At 29.1% G+C, this 16,660-nt stretch overlaps 1 protein-coding gene across 2 annotated transcripts in view; it reads left to right on the top strand.

Annotated features, from left to right (window-relative positions):
- Positions 1–16,660, top strand: part of LOC103570096 (uncharacterized) — a 30,438-nt gene that overhangs the window by 11,853 nt on the left and 1,925 nt on the right. The window contains exons 7-15 of one of the 2 annotated variants that reach the window (XM_053740957.1): positions 331–419; positions 1,549–1,753; positions 2,866–3,026; positions 3,789–3,894; positions 4,998–5,120; positions 7,253–7,470; positions 10,097–10,196; positions 10,622–14,872; positions 16,032–16,188. In XM_053740957.1, the coding sequence (XP_053596932.1) occupies positions 331–419; positions 1,549–1,753; positions 2,866–3,026; positions 3,789–3,894; positions 4,998–5,120; positions 7,253–7,470; positions 10,097–10,196; positions 10,622–14,872; positions 16,032–16,188 (5,410 nt within the window). Of the gene's footprint in view, positions 1–330; positions 420–1,548; positions 1,754–2,865; positions 3,027–3,788; positions 3,895–4,997; positions 5,121–7,252; positions 7,471–10,096; positions 10,197–10,621; positions 14,873–16,031; positions 16,189–16,660 lie in introns of those variants that run through there. The other variant, XM_053740958.1, reaches the window with a different exon arrangement.

Raw genomic sequence — 16,660 nt, forward strand, 5'->3', positions numbered from 1 at the left:
ATAAATTTAATTATTATAAACAGAAAGTTAATTTTTTTTCGTAAAATAATAAAAAATATTTAATTATTATTAATTCAAAAAATAAATATTTGAAAAACATTTAATTTCACAATTTTTTTATAAAATATTTTATTTCATTATATCAAATTAAACTGTGGAGAATTTAATTATGTATGAAGGAATTCGTATAAAAATTCTACATCAGTTTTATATCTTTGTCAGATGATCACAATTTAAAGCCATAAAATTTTCAATTTAAAAAAAATATTAACATTCTGAGTTTATTAATTATTCAATTTTATTTTAATTTAATTTATTATTAAACAATAGAATCCCAAGTTTGAAACGTATCTTGCGTTAGTTCATACGAGATTTTCAACAAACACTTTTCCAAGTTGGGAACGTGCACAGCCATTGCGGTAAGTTTACTTTGTATTTAATATTCACTAAAAAATAATATCAATGTTTATTTTAAATTAATTTAGTATTGATACAAAAAAAAATGAATGAAAATTTTATAGCGGTTACGAAACGTGCAATTTCTTTCAACGGATTCAATAAATCCCCGTCTAAAAAAAATTTGTTTATATAGGTTCTCTTACAAAATAACCGCGACAATGTATCCGCAAACAAAAAATGATCCGAAAAAAAAAATAGCTAAGACCGGTTATAAAATAGTATATTGTGTGACAAGGAATAAAACTAGACTATTTCGGATCATGGTGAAGTTGGCTGCCCAAGTCGTAGATGAGGGCTGATATTATCCGCAGTCTGAAATCGTCTTGTTTCATCCCTTGTCACACACTTATTAAAGTTTTAGTGTCAGCAGCCAATCAGAAGTTTATTTATAAATTTAAATTTATGATTAAGTACAAATAATAAATACTATTTATCATTTACACTTATTTTTATAAAACTTTATCACAAAGTCAGAACTGTCACTTACATGAATAAAATTAGTGGGCTGACATTACTAATAAACAAATAGCAAGTATCAGAGCGTAAGAAATCAAGAGTGAAACTGACTTTCAGCGGGCAAAAACATTATTTATTTTTTCTCGACGAAACAAATTTGTTTCTGCCCACTGACAAGGCTTTCGCAATTTACGCATTCGCTAATATTTGTCTACGGTATTGGGCTGAAAGTAGCTTATTTCTATTGGCTGTACAGACATCGAAACTTTGATGCTGGTATCATGAAAGTAGTATTACTTAAATTGAGTAATTTTTACTTGAAGCTGGGTATTATTTTTTTTCAGTATATGTGTGAAGTAATGAAATTCAATGAATTTGTAGATAATACAAAATTAATTGTCGCGGATAACCATGCGCGTCACTTTTCATTAAGAATTAAAATTTAAATTTAACTACGAAATTATCTCAACTTTGAAATTTTGAAAATAATAGATCTAAAATGTGAATAGCTATTATATTTGAATCGTATTGAGATGCAAATTATCGAGTATCATAAGTGTATTCAATATGAAAAAAAATAAATTGTTTCCATTTATAATATTTTGAACAATAGTAAAATGAAGTAAATTACAGGCTTCTTGCACACAATGGTGAAATAAATACACTTCGTGGTAATGTCAATTTCATGAAAGCACGTGAAGGAGTTATGAAAAGTGATATTTATGGTGATAAATTGAAAGATCTGTATCCAGTTGTTGAGCCAAACCTGTCTGATTCCGGGGCAGCTGATTGTGTGCTTGAATTTTTGGTAATGGCTGGTCAACGTACTTTGCCTGAGGTAATTTAAAATTTATTTATTCATTTTTTTTTTTTTAATTTAGTATATTCTACACGTCACATCTAAAACCTCATATACAAATCAAAGTCTAGTAAATTTTTAATTTGTAAAATAATCTTTCAAATCTTCTGAATTCAAATCTGTCGTTCTCCCAGCTAGACTTGCGGCGTTTTATTATTATAAACAATTTAATTATTTAAATCATTATTATAGTAAAACTATTGGTTGCAGAGAAAAATATGCTTAAAAAGTGTTAATTTATTAATGGACACTAAAATTTTAGTAGAGTATTTTCTTGATATTTAGCTTTGGTTTAAAGATAATTGCGATTTAATAAATTGTTAATTGATCGTCAAAAAAGTTCCCAAAAAAACGCTTAAAAAATAGACGGGGGAATTCCCTTAACTCCTAACTAATGTAAATAGATAGATAGATATATTATTTATTTGGCCATGAGATCGTAATCCCTTGTGGCCATACATGAGAATAAATACATTTTTACAATGGTTCAATACATAATATTAATACAAATATAAAATATAAATTTACGGTAGATCAAGTTAATTTAATCAGTTCCAAGTCAGAAATAACTATATATTTTTGAATTAATCGATTCTTGACTCCGAAAATAGTTAAATGTAGCGTTATGAAATTCATTAAAAGTTTAAAGATTTGTAAGATTCGGTGGTAATGTATTCCAGATATGTATTGCTGATACGATAAATGATTTATCGTAAAAAGCAAGATGGCTAGTTGGAAGTCTTAAATACTATCAAGTATTGCACCCAAATATTTCACAGAGCTTACAAAGTCAATTACCGATTGATAAACACTTATTTTACCGCAAATTATTTTACATTGATCAAGATTAACATTATAAGAACTCCCAAAAATTATACATTTATAACAGTTATAACTAGTCAAGTTGATTGGATATTTTTAAAAAGTGGGGGACATTGTCTGTGAATGCCCTTAATTAATAAAATTTAAATACGGTTATGACAATTAAAAGTCATTATAAATACTTAAAGTGGGGGGGGGGGATACTGCCTAAGATTGCCCATGAGTATTTTGTTGTTATAATTATAATAATGTTGATAAATATTATTTAGGCTGTCATGACTATGGTACCTGAAGCGTGGCAGAATGACTTGACAATGGCAACAGAAAAACGTGAATTCTATCATTGGGCTGCTTGTGCAATGGAGCCATGGGATGGTCCAGCATTGCTTACATTCACTGATGGACGTTACGTCGGAGCAATCCTGGACAGGTAAAACTTAATAAGCATATATATAAAAACAACAACCTACAACAACACCTCGGCGTCAACTACAGTTAATGGATTGTCTAAAGAATTTAAATAGCAAAAGATAATATTCATATAAAAAAAAAAGTTAAATGTCAAAATGATAACTTGATAATTTAGATATTGGTATATAATATAAATATATATATATAATTATAAATATAAAATACATGGCCTTAAAACATGTATTTAAAAATAAAAAAATGACTACTGGTTACAGTATTATTCTAGGAGGCACTAGTAGCAGGAGCTAAATCGTCTTTGAATTTACAAATTAAGCATTTTACAGAGATTTTATTATTATTATTATTAATGTTATAAATTATATATATTTTGAATTGATTGAAAAAATAATAGATTTTAGATACAGAGGGAGTTATTTTTAAAAATATAAATTATTTATTTTTTATTATTTAAATTATTTATGAGTAAAAAAAATGTTTTTTTATATTTAAATAAATTATTAAAATCTATCCCTCAGTATCTTAATCTTTAAATAAGTACGCAGTATTAACGATTAATCCATCCGTGTCCAGATTAAAAAAAAAATAATAAATAAAAAAAGGACATATTAATAAGGTAATGGATAAATTTCGGTAGGTACTGTGTCTTTAAAGAGTACCGGGACAAAGGCAAACGAACGAAACGACAATTATTCAGCCGATCATTAAATGAGCGATCCAAAGGGTGGTAATACAAAGACCTTTTTAAATTTTTGTTTGGCAGAAATGGCCTACGCCCATCGCGCTTCTACGTCACTAAGGATAACATGATGGTGATGGCGTCTGAAGTGGGCGTATATGACACTCCACCCAGCAATGTTGTCCTGAAGGTAAACAGATGGAATTAACGTGTGACAACAATCCAACCATGTGGCAGAACCATTAACAGCTGACTCTTTGGCATTATCTTCTATTCTGCTGGTCAAATTTAAAAAAAAAGAAATTAAATCAAATCAACAGTTTCATCATAAAATTTATACATCTAAAAATATAATAGAGTCATTTCAGCTTTTAGGATTTTATATATAATATTTTTTTATATATAAAATATACACATATTTTTATACATATACATTTATTAACAAATATATGTATATGTATATATAAATAATAATAATAATAATAATAATAATAATAATAATAATAATAATAGTAATTATCAAGATTCTCAAGTGTGGCTCACGAGTTGCTGTTTGACAACCCAATCAAGATTGTGGAGATAAACTTCTGTGGATTCCATGGGAAAAAATAGTTTTCGCATTTCTAATTATTTATTTATTTATTTTTTTTTTAACATCTGTTACATTTATTGTTATTATTATTATTAATCAATTTATTTATTTCAAATTTATAAATTATCTCATATCTTCCATATTCACACTCATAATATTTAATTTATTATTTTTTAAATGCAATTATGCACAATTTTTTTTTTTTTTTTTTTTTTTTTTTAAGTTAAAGGTGATTATTAAATAGTGTTTTTTGAAGTCACACAAGATTTTATTTTACCATAAAGTTTTGTGTGACTAAAAACAATGATAATTTAAAATTAACAAAAATATGTACTGGCATTCTGATTTTACATCAACTATATATTTAAAAATAGGCAATAAATAAAAAAAAAATAAAATGAAATAATAATGATAAATGTAAAAACAGAACGTCATTTCTAACTTAGATTACTTGATGAATTGTAATTTTTTTAGTATCCGTTTTTTATGAGCTAAGGAGTCATCATGTGTTTATTATTATTATTATTATTATTTATTTATTTATTTTTTATAATCATATTCACTTTTGGTGTATAATTTATAATTTAGGGACTGGGTTTGTATAGAGCAGTAGGACCGTCATCCAGTGCTGTCATATTTATTGTTCGATAAATCGGATTAATGTACTTTTTAAATAATTGAATATAATATTTTATTTTCAGAGCCGCTTGAAGCCTGGCAGAATGTTGTTGGTCGACACTGAAACAAAGCAGATCATACAAGATGTTGAACTCAAGCTACAGATTGCAAGAAGTAGACCACATTCCAAATGGCTTGAGGAACAGGTATCATAATTTGACGATTATTACGGGTAACGAATTAAAAATAAATATATTTACAAATATATTAAATAATTAAATGGAATTGATTGTCTATTGACACACAAACTTTAACAAGTTATTGATCGTATGCTTTGTACATTATTAGGTTTATTACTCTTGCCAATCTCAAGACATATCATCATTATTGATTAAAACGTTCATGCTTGTTGTTCGTTTTGTTATAATGACAGCTAAAATATCGACATTACATACAATGTATATATTTACAATATTCATTATTCATTTTATTTGTTAAATATAATCGACTCTCTCTATGTGGCCACTCTGAAAATGTCCGTTCTCCTAATTTCAACGTTTAGTCGTTCTCCCACCAGTGGACAGTCATTAATTTTTTAATACCCTCTGTACATGTCCGCAACAAATATTTTTACTCGCTCTCTTCAAGTGTCCGCATATAGATTTAATTAATTCAAATAATTAATATATAATTAACAAAATTAAAAAAATTTATAGCACTTAATTGTATGTCTATGCGTTAGAGAGTAATCAAATTTCAAACAAAAACGCCAATTTTTATAAACAAATAAAAGTTTGAGCTTCAATATCTCTTAAATGGTTGGATTTACGAAAAAAACATAAGAGACCTTTTTTGAAGAGTTTCCTACAAAAATTAGCATTAGTTATAGCTGTACTCTTATTTTTCAGCAAGTTATATAATTTTTCTCATTGCACTAAAATTGGAAAGTATCATTACCTAGACCGGGTTGAACGGCATTAAAATAAACTTTTTTATTTTTTAAAATTATTTTTGGGTCTCAAATAAATGATTTGTACCAAGTAAAATAATCTAATTTGTGAAATAACGAACACCCTAATATATGTATAGTATTTATACATGAATAGTTTTTCACAGCAGCCAAATTCAGAGCGGACACTTAGAGAGAATCTAATCTGCTAATAAAATCCACGACCAAATCGAGAATAACGATATGATAGTGGGGAACTGTATATCTCATAAATATATTCCCCTACACCCCCAAAAGCGGACACTTTCAGAAAGTTGACTGTATTATAATAATTAATGTCATATATTTTAGTTTACTGTATTATTTTATTTATTTATTTATTTTTTTTAATATTATAGATTTTAATTTAAATTGCCAATTATTTCTCTCATCTCGATGCATTTAAAGAATTCAATTTAAATTACAATTAAAACAAACATGCTTGAGAAAATAGGATAATTGTAATTTAAATTATTATTATTAATGTTCAATTTTCATTACATTGGCAATATTTTAATTACAATCAAATATATTTCCCGCAGTTTCATTAATTTAATGTTAAAAATAAAAAAATTAATTAACATTTTTCAATCAAGCCATAATAATTCGAATTAATTTTTTTTTTTCTTCCAATTTCCCTGTGTGCTGACGGCATTGGTGTTATAATCAGATGGTGAGTCAAATAAAATAAAAAAAAATCAAAACAAAACGTTATTGTTGTTGTAGTTGGAAAAATTAAGTGTGGATTTCTTTTTTATAACTATTTTTATTTTACTTTAAATAAATTTTTATTTTATTTTTAGGAGTTTGTATTTTGCAAATTTTTTTTATCAATAAAAGGTAGATTTTTTTTTATATGCACGAAGCACGTTTCTTTATTTTTTTAAAAATATTATTTTGCTAAAAAAATAATTTATTAAAAATAAAAATATGTTTAAATTTTGAGCACTGGAAACTGGAAAAATCATTTTCCAATTTTTTTTTTTATTCATGCTTCGCTATTTTTTTTTTCTTTTAGTGCACATTATAAATTACTTTTCTTTCTAAATAATTTGCTTATAGTTTTAAAATTTCATTGAGCATTTGAGCATTTCATAAAGCTTTTGGTTTTAATAATCCCTAAGTTACATATATTTATTATTATTATTATTTTTTTTTATTTTTTTTAATTATTAACTTGAATATTTACTGTCATATTATTTTCATCAGAATAATCATTAACACATCCACACATTTACACAATTTTAAAACGCAACAAATTAGTTATTAGTCATTATTTATTATTAATAGTAATTTTGAATTTTACGTTGGGATAAAACTGAAAATAATAAATAATTTATTTATAACTAGATTACAATGAATCATCTTCGCTCAGCTCACCACGCTGCCAATGACATCACTAATGGGTTTTACGAAACTGACCATGGCGCAGAAGATTCTAAGAGACATGGCTTGAATTACGATTTACGTGGAGTAGATCGTACATGGGGCGGCGATAAACGTCTGCAATTATATGCTTACACTATCGAAACTCTCAATTTATTGCTTCTACCTATGCTAGAAACAAAGTACGTATAATTAATTTATTATATATGAATATAGTAGTAACCTGGTAGATCACTCGACGCGATACCGACATGGTCTGGGTTCGAATCCCAGTCCGGGCTATCTATATTTTTCTCAATTTATCTATAAATTGTCTTATTGAGAAGGTTAATTGTAAGCTTAGGTTTCACTACATTTAAAAATTAGCATGTTTACATGACTGTTTGAGTATCATTGAATTTATTTATTATTTATAAAATTTAATTTTTTATCAGAGCTTTACTACAACGAAAAAAGAATTTCTTAGCGCCAAAAATTTTTACTTGCACCCACAAATATTTTGTACTATGAATTGAAAATTTTCTGGTCTTAAAAAATTTTTGTTTTAAATTCACAATGCAAAATATTTTTTGTGTCAAGAAATCCTTTTTTTTTCTGTGTAATTTATTTATTTATATTTTTTTTAAATATCAGAAAATTTTTAAATAATTTCTTTGCTGCCACCCTGGTAAAAAAAAAATATTTAAACCTAAAAATAAAAAAATACGCCAGAGAATTTTCTATAAAAAAAAAAATTCGTAAAGTTACGATCAGTGAAAAAAAAAATGCGTCTCGAGAAGGGCTTGATAAAAATTTTTAAACATTCAATTAAATTTGATTTTAATCGATAGAAGAAGTTAATAAATTTTTAGAAAAAATTATAAAACCCAAAGCTACAAAGTATACATATTTATAAAACTTTTTATTTAAATAAATATCTTTATCAAGTTAAAGGATGCGTAAGATTGATAAAATATTTATAAAATAAATGGCATTGAAAAAACAATAAAACAGATTTTATTGATTTATCTCTGAATAACTTTTCAATAAAAAGTCTTAACCCGATTCTGTCAGTTGCATGTTAAACCTCACAAAATAAACTTTAATTTATAATGAAAACGTATAATAAAGCTTATAGAATAAGCCTCAGACTTCTATTTTTAGATATTTCATTCAAGGATTTATATTAAATTTAATTTTAGGATTCATAAAAAAAGTTTTTTCTTTCCTTTTCCTAGATAATATTTTTTTAACGTCACAATATCATGAATGGAGTCTTTTCTCGTGCTTGTCAATAAAGTTACCTTAATTAAGTAAATAAAAATTTTATGAAAGTAAAGAGCGATCATTACACTATATTTTTTTTTTTTTTATAAATTAAGAAAGTTACTATTAAAATTTTGGCAGAACCATAATGTGAAAATTTTTTATATCTAATGTATACTTAGGGACAGTTTTTCATACCGGATTTATTTTTGATCCGGGTTTAAATTATTTCTGGTATATCTACACATTATTAATATATAATACTAGCAATATAAATTTAATTCGGGTTGAAAATAAGCCTGGTTTAAAAAACTGACTCTTAGTATCTTAAAATTAAAAGAAAGTTATTTTAATTTTCTTAAGGGGGGAAAGGGGTCTGATACAAAAAAAAGGATATTTTTTTCAGAGTACCTTCTAGAATTCTTAAAATTTGTGACAATATTAAGCATCATTTCAAAAATATTCTGATAAATTTTCATAAAAAAATATTGAAAAATAAGCCAGTGGTAGTGGGGAGAGACGAGTCACTTCAAAAAAAAGTCTCCATGCCGAAGGCAGGATAACCCATGACTCGTCTGAAATAAAAAAACCAGAAAGATTTCTTTAGTACATGTTTATCTTAGATTTAAGCGAAGGATTTGTTTTCAATAACTAATTTTTTAATTAAATAAAAGGAGCAATTTTAGCAAAAATCACAGTTTTTTTATTACGCCTCTACCAAAAATTCAAAAATTAATATTTTGTTCATTCCTTCGTTCAAATCCAAGATAAACTTATGTACTAAAGAAATCTATTAGGTTTTTTGATTATAGATGGGGTAGTCACGAGTTATCCTGCCTACGACATGGAGACTTTTTTTTAAGTGACTCGTCTCTCCCCACTACCACTGGCTTATTTTTCAATATTTTTTTATAAAAATTTATCAGAATATTCTTGGAATGATGCTTAATAATGTCACAAATTTTCAGAATTTTAATAAACAAGGTACTCTGAAAAAAAAATCACAAAAATATCCTATTTTTTTTTGTATCTCAGACCCCTTTCACCCCTTAATTCAAATAATTACAAAAATAACAATTGACCATTTAATTAAATAATCAGATCTGGTTATTTAAAATTTTTTTAAATTTATAAAATATTGTTATTATTTCTAAATACAATAATTTCGTATAATCAATTTTTATAAACAAAAAATTATTATCTAAAAAAAGAATTTAATATTTTTTTTTATTGTAAACAATTATGTCATAGAAATTAACTAAATATCATTGCATATGTCCATATGTATATGATAGTAATATATAAAATAATACATTATTACGTACATCAGATCAATTACATACAATCATACATAATTAAACATAATTATATGTAATTAATAAAGCAATTATTTAGCCTATTGCAAATATATTTTTATAAAATTTAAAGAAGGTATTCTGAAAACAAAAATTACTCTTTTTTTATATCTCAGATCCCTTTCTCCCCCTTAAGGTAAACAAAAAATCGTTTCTAATTAGCAATATTTATATATTATATTTATATATTTCTTAATTTTGTATATAGAAAAGAAGCTCTCGGATCAATGGGTAATGATGCTCCATTGGCATGTTTGTCAGAATTTCAGCCTCTTATTTATGAATATTTCAAGCAGCTCTTTGCTCAGGTAAACTTCAGTATCTATATTTACTTATTTATTTATTTATTCAGTAAATTTTGTTATCAAAACACAATATCAGTTACTTACTGTTTTATTATTCATGTATAACTTACTTATTTCTCACATTATCATTGCAAACATTTGTTAGTGTCTACCGTATAATTATTTGCTGTTTCATAGTCTACTGATTCTAATTACCCACTTTTTAATTACCGACGAAAATAATTTAATACCGTCTCATCTTCTATATCATACATTTAAATACGTTTGAATAAGTATTTACCAGATCGTTATTAAATCATAGTTCTAGACAATTAATACTTCTAGAAAATAAGGAACTGATACTTTTCCATTATTAAACTCGAATCCCTATAATTTAATTGAATAATGTAATTTAAATAATCACCAACATTAAATTTTAATTAATACAGGTAACGAACCCTCCAATTGATCCGTTCCGTGAAAAAATAGTGATGTCACTATTGTGTCCAATTGGTCCTGAGAGCAATATACTCGAGCCAAATGAGTCGCAAGTCCACCGTTTATTTTTACCCCACCCAATATTATCAATCTCCGACTTAGAAGTCATTAAATGTACAAATTACCGTGGATGGAAGGCTATTGTTATTGACATAACCTATCCAAAAGAAGAAGGCGCATCGGGATTCTTAAAAACACTTCACCGTGTTGATAACGAGGCTAATCAAGCAGCCAAAGATGGTTATCAACTAATAGTATTATCTGATCGACAAGGTGGACCCAATAGAATACCCGTTAGTATGTTACTTGCAGTGGGTTCTGTTCATCACTTTTTAATTGAAACAAGACAGCGAATGAAAGTCGGTATCATCGCTGAAACTGCCGAAGCACGTGAAGTACATCATATGTGTGTACTATTAGGTTACGGTACAGATGCAATATGCCCATACTTAGTATTTGAAACAGCCGGATATTTGCGCGATGACGGAGTACTGGATAAAAATTTAACCGATCAAATTTTGTACAAAAATTATTCCGAAGCAATGGAACGTGGTATTGCTAAAGTGATGGCTAAAATGGGCATATCGACATTACAATCATACAAAAGCGCCCAAATATTTGAAGCTGTTGGTCTTGCTGATGAAGTTATTGACAAATGTTTCCGTGGAACACATTCACGCATCGGTGGTGTGACATTTGATATCTTAGCTAGAGATGCCGTCGAACGTCATTCGTTGACTTACATTGAAAAAGCTGTTGACATGCTGGTATTACGTAATCCAGGTATTTATCACTGGCGTGCTGGTGGTGAAAAACACATAAATGATCCTGTGAGTATAAGTAATTTACAAGATTCAGTAGCGACTAAAAATAAAAATGCATATGAAAATTATCGTAAATCAACAATGGAGTCTGTACAACATTGTACACTACGTGGTCAATTAGAATTACGTAAATCAGATAACCCAGTACCTATTGATGAAGTTGAACCAGCTTCAGAAATAGTTAAACGTTTTGTAACTGGTGCAATGAGTTTTGGTAGTATATCAATAGAAGCGCATTCAACACTTGCTATTGCAATGAATCGTATCGGTGGTAAATCCAATACCGGTGAAGGTGGTGAAAATGCTGATCGTTATTTAAACCAAGATCCCGAATTTAACAAACGATCATCAATAAAACAAATAGCAAGTGGGCGCTTTGGTGTAACTTCAAGTTATATAGCAAATGCTGATGATTTGCAAATAAAAATGGCCCAAGGTGCTAAGCCTGGTGAAGGTGGTGAATTACCTGGTTACAAAGTAACAGCAGACATTGCAGCAACTCGTCATTCAGTACCTGGAGTTGGTTTAATATCCCCGCCACCTCACCATGATATATATTCAATTGAAGATCTTGCTGAGTTGATTTATGATCTAAAGTGTGCTAATCCAAATGCGCGTATAAGCGTTAAATTAGTATCGGAAGTTGGTGTCGGTGTTGTCGCATCAGGTGTTGCTAAAGGTAAAGCAGAGCATGTTGTCATATCTGGGCATGATGGTGGTACTGGTGCCAGTAGCTGGACAGGTATTAAAGCTGCTGGTTTACCCTGGGAATTAGGTGTTGCTGAAACACATCAAATATTAACATTAAATAATTTACGATCACGTTTAATTGTACAAGCCGATGGACAATTGAGAACTGGTTTTGATGTTATCGTAGCAGCATTACTTGGTGCCGATGAATTTGGTTTCAGTACAGCTCCGTTAATTGCTATGGGATGTACAATGATGAGAAAATGTCACTTGAATACATGTCCTGTTGGTATTGCAACCCAAGATCCTGTTTTGCGTAGTAAATTTCAAGGTAAACCAGAGCATGTTATAAACTTTTTCTTCATGCTCGCTGAAGAAATAAGATCACACATGGCAAGTCTTGGTATCCGCAAATTCCAGGATTTAATTGGCCGTACAGATTTACTTAAAGTGCGCGATGATATTAAAATTGAAAAAGCTAAATTACTTGATCTGTCTAAAATATTACGTAATGCATTAGAATTGCGCCCTGGTGTAAATATAAGAGGTGGAACTGTAAAGCAAGACTTTCAATTAGAAAATCGTCCGGATAATAAATTAATAGAAGAAGCAAAACTTATTCTTGAAGGTCATCAAAATCGTGTTAATATTAAAATGACAATAAATAATGAAACACGTGCATTTGGATCGACATTAAGTTATTTCATATCTAAGAATTATGGTGAAGAAGGATTACCAGAGCACAGTATAAATATACAGCTACAAGGATCAGCTGGACAAAGTTTTTGTGCATTTTTAACAAAAGGCGTTCATGTGACACTTGAAGGTGATGCTAATGATTACGTCGGTAAAGGTCTTTGTGGCGGCGAAATAGTTATCTATCCGCCAAAAGAATCTGAATTCAATTCCGAGGCAAATGTTATTGTTGGTAATGTTTGTTTGTATGGCGCAACATCAGGCAAAGCATATTTCCGTGGTATTGCTGCTGAGAGATTTAGCGTACGTAACAGTGGAGCTGTCGTTGTTGTCGAAGGTGTAGGTGATCATGGTTGTGAATATATGACTGGCGGTTGTGCTGTCATACTTGGATTAACTGGACGTAATTTTGCTGCTGGTATGTCTGGTGGTATTGCTTATGTACTTGATGTCGATGGTTCATTCAAAAGTAAATGTAATCCTGAAATGGTTGAACTATTGCAGCTTAATAATAAAGATGATATTGCTTATGTTAAACAATTACTTGAAGAATTTATTGAGAAAACAGGTTCATTAATTGCTAAAGAATTGTTGCTAACTTGGCCAGAGCCAACAACAAGATTTGTTAAAGTATTTCCTTATGAATATCAACGAGCGTTGAAACAAATGGCTGAAAATAAAGCAAATCCACAGCAAAATGTTGTTATCAATGGTAATGCTAAAAATCAACAAGAAATAAAAGACATTGAGGATTCTATTGAAGATGGTGATTTAGCGCAACGTAAATTAGATAAAATAAAAGGTTTCATGAAGTACAAAAGACACACTGCTAATTATAGGCCTGTTGAAAAAAGAGTTGAAGATTGGGATGAAATTTATAACTTCCAGGGTGTAAGAAAGGGGTTGCGTGTTCAAGCGGCACGTTGTATGGAATGTGGAGTACCATTTTGTCAAAGCAGTCATGGATGTCCACTTGGCAACATCATACCTAAGTGGAATGATCTTGTATTTAATTCAGATTGGCAAGAAGCACTCAAACAATTACTTCAAACAAACAATTTCCCTGAATTTACTGGGCGTGTTTGTCCAGCCCCTTGTGAGGGCGCTTGTGTGCTCGGTATCTCTGAGCCACCAGTGACAATTAAAAACATCGAATGCGCGATAATTGATCATGCTTTTGAGCAAGGCTGGGTAACACCACATCCACCAGCTGTCAGAAGTGGAAAAACAATAGCTATTGTTGGATCTGGACCTGCTGGGCTGGCTGCTGCTCATCAGTTAAATAAAGCAGGTCATTTGGTTACTGTTTATGAGAGAAATGACAGGATTGGTGGATTATTGCAGTACGGAATACCGACAATGAAATTGTCAAAAAAAGTTGTACAGAGACGTGTTGCTTTACTTGCTGCTGAGGGTATTGTTTTTAAGACTGGTATTGATGTTGGTAAAGATATATCACCTCAAGAATTAAAAGATAATCATGACGCTGTATTATTATGTACTGGAGCCACGTGGCCACGTGATTTACCTATACCTGGACGTAATCTTGAAGGCATACATTTTGCTGTCAGCTTTTTGGAGCACTGGCAAAAAAAACAGATGGGTAATAATATTCCGATGAATATGAAGCTCGTTGCTAAGGACAAAGATGTTATTATTATTGGAGGTGGTGATACTGGTTGTGACTGTATTGCTACGTCATTGAGACAGGGAGCTAAGTCAATAACAACTTTTGAAATTCTACCAGAGCCACCGGTTAAACGGGCTGAAGACAACCCATGGCCACAATTTCCACGTGTGTTTAAGGTCGATTATGGGCATGAAGAAGTTACACTTAAATTTGGACGTGATCCACGACAATTTAGTACACTTAGTAAAGAATTTATAGATGACGGCAACGGTAATGTTGCGGGTATTAAAACTGTTACGGTTGAATGGACTAAAGACGATGCTGGCCGATGGAAAATGAATGAAGTTGAAGGATCTGAAAAGGTAAATTTTTTTTTTTTACAAGTAAATAAGTAGTGAGATGCTAAGTAAAATAATAAGATGTACAGTTAATGTATTAGTAAATTTATATTGTTGACAATAATAATTATTTAGGGAATTAGATGCAAAAAAATTTCAATATAAATATCACAAAATTTTTTTTTTTTTACAAATATTTTGAAATGTTTTTCAATAGTTTTGTTTAAAAAAAATAACACTAGTAATTAAAAAGCAATTTTTTTTTTCGACTAATTTAGTATTTTTGAATGTAAGGGGGACCACTGGTGTGAAATTTTGAAAAATCAATTTTTTTTAAATATTTCGATAGTCAATACCTTCAAAAAAAATATACTGCTATTTCTAGCGCATATTTCGAATAATTTTTTTGAGTTACAGCCATCTGAAGAGCAGCCGCTTATCGGTTCTCGAAAATACATTTTTAAAAATTGCTGCAGTTATAACTCGAAGATAAATCATCCGATCAATTTGATTTGAACTGCAGTCTCTTACTCTATAATTAATTCTTTATTTCCATCCACTATACAACTTCCGTTTTCTACAGTATATTAACTGCAGTCTCTTTTATATATGTTTCAACGAACCACGAACCTCCAGTTTTTCGATCGAATCAAAAATGTAATTTTGGCAGTCCAAAAATCACCAAATTTTCGCGCGAAATTTGAAATTTTTTTTAAAAACTCCGCCATTTTGTTAAATTTATTTTTTTTCATTAGCCCGAGGGTCATGGTACGGGAAAAACCTTCTACTTTAATAAACTTTTTGGTTTTTTTGATTTCATGGACTGTGAAGGTCGCTATCACTGCAGCAGGGGGGACTTTTTTTTGAGCGGGAGATTGTGAATAACTTGCTGAATTTTGAATTTTTTGATCCAAAAATTTTATCTTGCATTCATTATATATCCACAAATATATCCTTAAAACACTAAAACATTCCATGCAGAAGTTTTTTTTGAAAAAATTCCCAAAAATAACCTTTTTTTTTTAGGCAGTCAGAGGTCCTCCTTAAGTATAAAAATATTATAATTTTTTTTTGCCTAGTGTACTAAAAAAGTCAATGAATTTCGATGTGAATCTTGATATTTTACATTTTTTTAATTTCTTTCAAGTATTAATGTAATTTCTTAATCATATTTTATTTACAGATTTATAAGTGTGATCTGGTTTTATTGGCCATGGGATTTTTAGGACCAGAAAAATATATTGCAGAAGATATAAAGACAAAATTAGACGGACGTGGCAATTACGAAACAGTAGCAGGCAAATATAAAACAAGTATACCTGGAGTTTATGCTGCAGGAGGTGCGTAAAAAAATAGAATTAATATTTTTTTTATAATAATTATAATTAAAATTAAGAATCAGTATTAATTAATTAATTAACATAACGAATGGAAGAATTTTTTATCGATATTTTGCATCTAAAAAAATCAACCAGAAATTTTTTTCATTTTTTCATATTTACAATTACAAGTTCTTTTATACTTGATATTGTGTAGAAAAAATTTTTACACAAAATTTACTGGAAAATTTTTGACGTCATTTGACGAAAAGTTACCAGTCAATTTTCCGTAATCTCACCGAAAAAAATTCACTAAAAATTAAAAAAACTTCGGAATTTCTTACAACCAATCTATTCATTACTTTTATTCGAGATTATTTATCACTACCTACTCGTAGCTTAGTGCGCAGTGTTCTCGCATCTTTATCTTTCGAACCTAAGAGACCTGGGTTCGAATCTCTCTCACGTTCGATTTTTTCTTCATCTCTTTTTC

Source organism: Microplitis demolitor, chromosome 7, assembly GCF_026212275.2.
Source record: "Microplitis demolitor isolate Queensland-Clemson2020A chromosome 7, iyMicDemo2.1a, whole genome shotgun sequence".
Taxonomy (NCBI): Eukaryota; Metazoa; Arthropoda; class Insecta; order Hymenoptera; family Braconidae; genus Microplitis; species Microplitis demolitor.